This window comes from Hipposideros armiger, unplaced genomic scaffold, assembly GCF_001890085.2.
Source record: "Hipposideros armiger isolate ML-2016 unplaced genomic scaffold, ASM189008v1 scaffold_2185, whole genome shotgun sequence".
Lineage (NCBI taxonomy): Eukaryota > Metazoa > Chordata > Mammalia > Chiroptera > Hipposideridae > Hipposideros > Hipposideros armiger.
The window spans coordinates 16,347-23,296 of NW_017733532.1; the positions used below are offsets into that span (position 1 = coordinate 16,347).

A 6,950-nucleotide genomic window follows, 5' to 3' on the forward strand; every position below is an offset into this window, starting at 1 on the left:
GGTAGATAATTGCCTGTTTATTATTTAAAACAAAACAGACTCATTATATTAGCAAATGTAAAAATGTGTAATATTCCATTTCTGCGAGGGTAGGGTCACATGGTAGTACCTTTTATATGCTGCAGGATAACACTGTTTCAGCCTTTCTGAAAAAAAACTTGGTAACACTCATTGAGAACCTTGACCAAGTTGTTATCCCTTGACCCAGTACTTCTTTGAATCTGTCTTAAAGAAATCAGCAGAAGTTCGGACGAATATTTATATACAAAAACATTCATTGCAATGTTATTTGTAATCGCAGATTTGGAATCATCCAGAAGTGAAGAATGATCAAGTAAATTACTTCATATCTTACTAGGCAATTTATGTAGCCATTTCAATGTTTTTGGAATAGAACTTAGTGACGCAGATAAATGTTTACAGTATTTTTAAAAAGTAGGATACAAAATCACATGTAAGGGGTAATGCCAATTCTATAAATCTATGAGTATGTGTAGAAAAAATGGATGGATATATAATAAAATCTTAAAAGTAATGATATTTCAATATCTCTGTAAGTGTAATGGAATTTACGATAATAAAAACATTTCAAAACATTTTGGGAGGCTTCCAATGACCAAAAAGGAAAATACAGCTATTTAGTGTATCTTTTTTTTTCTTTTTAGCTGTGCCATCCTGCTGCCTGTTGGCAGCTCAGCGGCAGCTCAGCTCAGGCCAGGAATCAAACCGACGACCCTGTTGCTCAGAGTTTGCACTCTTGAGTGAGCTCTTAACCAACTGAGCCACTTGGCCAGCCCTTAAGTGTAGCTTTTAATACTCTAAAGAAACAGTCTTCAAATTTTGTCAATCTTGTTACCTTATTTAGTAAAAAAATTTTGAGAGTGCACCCTGAATATGTATGTATTATTTGTGAATTATACGCATTTAGTCATGTACTAGTACATTAAGTACATTATAAAACCTTTTGGAAAAAAATCTAAGAATATATCAGTATAAATAGAAGTTTCCAAATCCACTTTTTGATCCCAATAATTTATTTTTTGCACTTCCTGATTACTTCAATTTCACTTTGAAGATTTAGATCTCAAATAACAGAGGAAAATGAATAAAACACACTATTTCTACTTTTATAAGAATAATTTACAACTAACCTGTTTTGCTGTCTTAAAATAGGGCAAAGGATGCAACATTTGAGCGAAGGAACCAAGGGTTGGCAAGTGGGAAGTGGAGGTGACGGGGAACGCTGGGGTTCCGACCGAGGGACGCGAGGCAGCCTCAATGAGCAGATCGCTCTCGTGCTCATGCGACTGCAGGAGGACATGCAGAATGTCCTGCAGAGACTTCACAAACTGGAAATGCTAGCGGCCTCGCAGGTAAGCTTCCAGGTTTGTCTTTACCTTCTACTTGTTGATCTTGTAAAACGGTGTGTGATCTGTATTGATCAGATTTACACAACTCATGTATTTTAATGATGTTTTAAAAAATAAATAGGACCTATGAGTACTTTTGAAAATATTACTTAAGAAAAGACTGACCCAAAAGCTAAATGCTAATTTAAATAATAGAAAATTTTCAGAGTGTAAAATTCACAGTACCATTCTGGAGGAAGGAGCAAGTTGCTTGGTGTTAGAAGAATAAGAGCTGTTAAACAGTTCAATTTGGGATACTAATAAAGAGACGGTAACTAATACCCTAGAGTTCATCATCAGAGAGTCAGTTTTGTAGTAATTGTTGTCCTCTATCTTGACTTCTTTTTAAAATGCTGTAGAGATAATATATTGTTACTAATTCTTTAGTGTAAATTAGTTTTAGGATCAAAACTTTAAATCCAGAGAGTAGTGTGGAGTAGTATTTGACCTCCACTATTATTTGGCCCTGGATGATCAAAGGTTTTAATTAACCCTTTGAAAAGGCAGCACAGCTCGTCAGTTGCAGAAACTCAAGCAGAACCCAGACATCCTGTATCTGAGGGCAATGCTCTCTGCTATGACAGATTGCTATCGTGTACTGAATAAAGGCAGGCAGGTGAACATGGATGACATTCCCAAGGAAGGGAGAAGAGGGGTCATAGGAAAGGACAGTCAGCTTGGTTCACAGTCTTGACTGGGCTGTGACAATCTCTGAACTCAGCTGCAGAGCTTTCAGGTGCCTACTAGTGATCTGCCCCTGACTGGTTCCTCCTTGAGTAATGCTGGTTGGAGAAAAGAATGAGACAACTGCCTTGCTGCCTGACTTAGCTTCAAACATGATATAATGTTGAAGCACCATGCTATAACAGATGTTAAGAAGAATTTGTAGGGATTAATCAAAGAAAATGTGCTTTCATTATAAGATGAATACATTAAATGTCGATATACGAGGTGTGTCAAAAGATAGAGTGAATGTTTAAATTTAAAAGAATCTATTACAGTAAAAGACACATTGCCATTAATCCCCCTCAGAATACTCCTTCTTGCTTCAAACATGCTTATCCCATCATTCTTGCCACTTTCTGAAGCAGCTCTGGAAGCCCTCTTTCTTGAGTGTCTTTACTTCATCCTCCATCATGACAAGGCTCCATGTCACACATCACTTCTGGTATGGCAATTTCTGTCAAATAAAAACACCGCAGTGTGTCCTCATCCACCTTATTCACCGGATATGGCACCGGTGCAACTTGTGGCTCTTCCCCAAAGTCAAAATGACCATAAAAGTTAAATATTTTGAATTGATTCTGGACATCAAGGCAGCCACAACAGCGCAACTAAAGACACTCATGAAAGAGGACTTCCAGAACTGCTTCAGAAAGTGGCAAGAACCATGGGATGTGTGTTTGAAGCGAGGGGGAGTATTCTGAGGCAGATTAATGGCAATGTGTCTTTTACTGTAATAAACTTTGTATTTAAACATTCACCATACTTGATGATCACACCTCGTATATAAAGAAACTAATACTGTAGGCTTTCTAAACAACCATTGTGAATATCTTACCCTTTACCTAATTTATTCAGATTGTCACAGTAATCTGTAGACTCTAAAGAGTCTATGAACACCCTAAAATGATATGCAAATTTCTGTTTGATTTTACCTTTTTTGGAGACGGTTTGTTGCCTTACACAGGGCCTATAATGAAAAAGAAATTAAGAATAGTGCCTTGCGCCTGCCGAGTGGAGCGTTGGTTAGGAGTTGGCTTGGGAGCACCAGCTCTGAGCAGCAGGGCCCCGCTTCGGATCTCTCATGCGGGCCAGTGGCGCTGCGCCCTCTACAGATAAGATGGTGAACAACAGCTTGATCTGGAGCTGGGCTGCTGTGAGTCGCCAGCAACAGTGTAGGCTGCAGTGGGCTGCCGTAAGCTACTGTGAGTGGCTGGCAGCTAGTGTGAGCTGCCGGCAGCCGGTGTGAACTGCCGTGAGCCACCGTGAATGGCTGTCCAATGGCTGGCGACTGCATCAGCCGGGAAGAGCGCAATGATCACAACAGCAACATGGGCCAGTGAAGCGACGTCCTCCATAACTAGACTGGAGAACAAAAGGACAGCAACTTGTCTGTTCCCCTTCTCCAATTCCCCAATAAAATCATTAAAAAAATAAAAAAATAGTGCCTTAAATAAATTACATTATCTTGTTTGTCCAAGTAAGTGTAGGTTGCTGATATCAAACTAATTTATTTGTATCTTTCATTAGTAAGAAAATTCTATTCTATATTAGCTTGAGAAATTTAGGCCCATGATCCCCTCAAACTATCCCTCGATTCATACAGAACTGTCTAAAGGAAGCAAAAAGAGCTAACTCATGCCGGAAACCTCATTTGTTAAGTTAATATTGTTGAACATTATTGTTCTGGTAAACTTCCTTTTCTTGTTCTGTTTAAAAAGAATATTTTGTATATATTTAATGTCTTTAATGGTATTTAAATTCCGCTGAAAATTCTTCTGATATTTTAAAATTATTTTTTCAGATACAATTGACATTAATATTATTTTATATTAACTTCAGGTATACAGCATAGTGGATAGACATTTATATAATTTATTCAGTGATATTCCTGATTAGTCTAGTAACTCCCAGCACTATATATAGTTGTTGTAACATTATTGACTATATTCTCTACTTTGTATTTTGCATCCCTGTGACTATTTTGTTACTATCAATCTGTATTTCTTAATCCCTTTCCTTTTGATTTTTTTTAAAAGATGTTTTATTTCTCACTCATCTCTTACATAAAACAAACTTTAAAGAGATTCTGACATATTAGGACTTTTCTCCTTAAATTTGCATAATTCATTTGTATGCATTAAATTTTGTATGATTTATTTGCATAAAATACAGGAAATAAATTGATGGTAGGATAGCAGTAGGTTGTAGAACTGAAGGAAACTTAGTTCAGCATCCTTAGTTCAACAGATGAAGAAGCTGAGATATTGACAAGATGCTTTCATATTAATGGCACAGCCAGGTCTGTAACTCAAATTTCCTGATTTCTCATGCAATGTACTTTCCACGTCAGTAAGCTGCTTGAGATGTATTATTATTATTATTATTATTATTATTATTATTTGTTTTGGTAAAATAGTTCCTTAAATTTACTTCCTCAATAAATATTTGTTAACTGGCCACACACCAGATACTCTTCTAAGCAATGGACACAAAAATGAAAAGGGAGACAGAGTTTAGAAGACCTTCAAGCAAACTACATGGGTTCATATCCTAGCTCTGCCACTTACCGTGTAATCTTGAGTCAGGTTATTTAACTTCTCTCTGCTTCACTTTTCTTATCGAGAAAAAGGAAATATTAATGCCTACCTCATAAGCTTGTTCAGAGGATAAAATAGGATGATTAGTACATTACTTAGAACATATTAAGCACTTAAATATTGTCACATGAGATGATGATGAGAACAATAATGGTAAAACAGTTTGGTTTCTTCTTTCAGGAAGTTCACAGCCTTAGGGAGGACCTAACTTAAATAATTCTTTGTCTTCGGATTTGATTAGCAAGGGTTACTATTAAGTAAGATTTTTCCTTCAACATGATTTTGCAAAAAGTTTAGTAATCCTTATTTTAATCTAGCAATAAGATGATAATAGAATTTCTAAATATGTGAAAGCTGCATAAAAGCTACTTGATATTCACAATGATTTGTTGCTTGACCAAACTTAAGTCAGGCTTCTAAACCTTCACTTAGTCCCATCTGTTCGTGTCTTCCTTATAAAATCCAGTTTTAGCAAGAACCCTGCTAACTCATTTTAGTCAGAACCTCCTACTTCAGTATCTGATTGGGTTCCTCATCTTTCGCAATCTCCCAGGTGATGTCTAATCACCCTCGCCTGTGTTTAGCAAGAATCCTGTTATGTTGGTTTAGCCAGAATCTCCCTTACTCCTGATAAATTACTCTTAGTAATTTTCCATCCACTGAACCTACCCTATTTCTTAACCGTAAATTCCCACTTCCCCCTGCTTTATTGGGAGTTGAGCCCAAGCTCTCTCCCCACTGCAGTGGTCCCTATACTTATAGTGATAGCCGCTGGTCTCTTAAGTCTTCCTTACTGTGGTTTTAACAAGTGTTATTGAATTTAACAATATGTATGGATAAATATTAAAGCAAAAAATCATAATGCTCATTACATGTTAGTGCCGGCTACTTCTTAAGTGTAAGCAAGGGTCTTTGGGAATATTCATTTGCCTTTCTAGACCATTTATTACTTAAAAAAAAAATCACCAACTGTTCCACTTATTAGTTCTGATTCTATCTTAGTATTTATTAGTAGTTGCTACATTAATGAAGAGTAGTTGTGTCATCACACTGGGATTTGGTCGCCTCAAGTTCCATTCTCAATGACACAGACTAATGTGACCTTAAATAAGTCATTAGATACCAGGGAGCCCAATTTTATAAATCTACCCTTTATGCCATTAAGTCTGGAGAAGTGCCATTAAGGTAAACCTCTTGGTTAAATATTGTTAGGCCTACAAGGTACTGTTACAACTAATATCATAAAAACCCTACCTTATCTAGATTCTTTCCTCATTTGCAGCTTGAATATACTAGAACTGTAACTTCTTTCACAACCTAATGGTCTGAAGGATTAATGCAACATCCAGAGGAAATTAATTTAGTTTTACCTGTAAGGTGTGGTCATACTGGGCCACACACACACACTTGATAGCAGGCTCCCTCTTACCCTGGGTCTTTGCAATTGCTGTTTCCTCTGTACAGAAGGCTGGTCCCTCAGTTACCCACATAGTTTACAGTATTTTTTGTTTAGGTCTTTGCTCAGATGTCCCCAGACTCTTCCCTGACCCCTCTTACTTCCAAGCCTCCCCTCCTCTGACATGTCCCATCTCCCTTCCCTGTTTTATTTTTCTTTTATTATCTGTAGTCTTCCATTAGAGTATAAGCTCCATTAGGGCAGCGATTTCTATCATTTTGCTTCCTGTTGTATCTCTAATGCCCAGAATAGTGGCTGGTACATAATAGACTGTCAGTAAATATTTATTGAATGAATAAATGATCTTATTAATTTTCATACCATTTCTCTAAAGTTATAATAAATGGAAAAAACTGGAGTAACATGTTTCTAACACTTAGCTTAAGGAGACTTATTTGGGATGAGCCAAATTGGAATCTGAGTTTCCTAAATTAGTTTGAAATTTTTCTGCTTAGTTTATACTTCTCATTTAAAAACGTACAATATTCACCCTTTCCCCACAAAAAAGGTAACTGTGTGAGGTGAGGGATGTGTTAATTAACTTGATTATAGTAATCATTTCACAGTGTACACATATATTGAATCGTCAAGTTGTATATTTTGAATATGTACAATTTTGTCAATTATACCTAATAAAGCTGGAAAAACTATAAAAATAAAAACCTACAACAGTAACAGCTTATTTCTCATGTCTATTGATACCTCTTCTGCTATAACTTAGCATGAATTTTCAAAACAGATCTTTTGATATTATTTGCATAA

At 36.4% G+C, this 6,950-nt stretch overlaps 1 protein-coding gene across 1 annotated transcript in view; it reads left to right on the plus strand.

Moving 5' to 3' along the window:
- Positions 1-6,950, plus strand: part of ACBD5 (acyl-CoA binding domain containing 5) — a gene marked incomplete at its 5' end in the record, with an annotated part of 31,813 nt that overhangs the window by 13,988 nt on the left and 10,875 nt on the right. Inside the window, one exon of the mRNA XM_019634905.1 lies at positions 1,174-1,373. Coding sequence (XP_019490450.1) covers positions 1,174-1,373 — 200 coding nt within the window. The remainder of the gene's footprint in view (positions 1-1,173; positions 1,374-6,950) is intronic.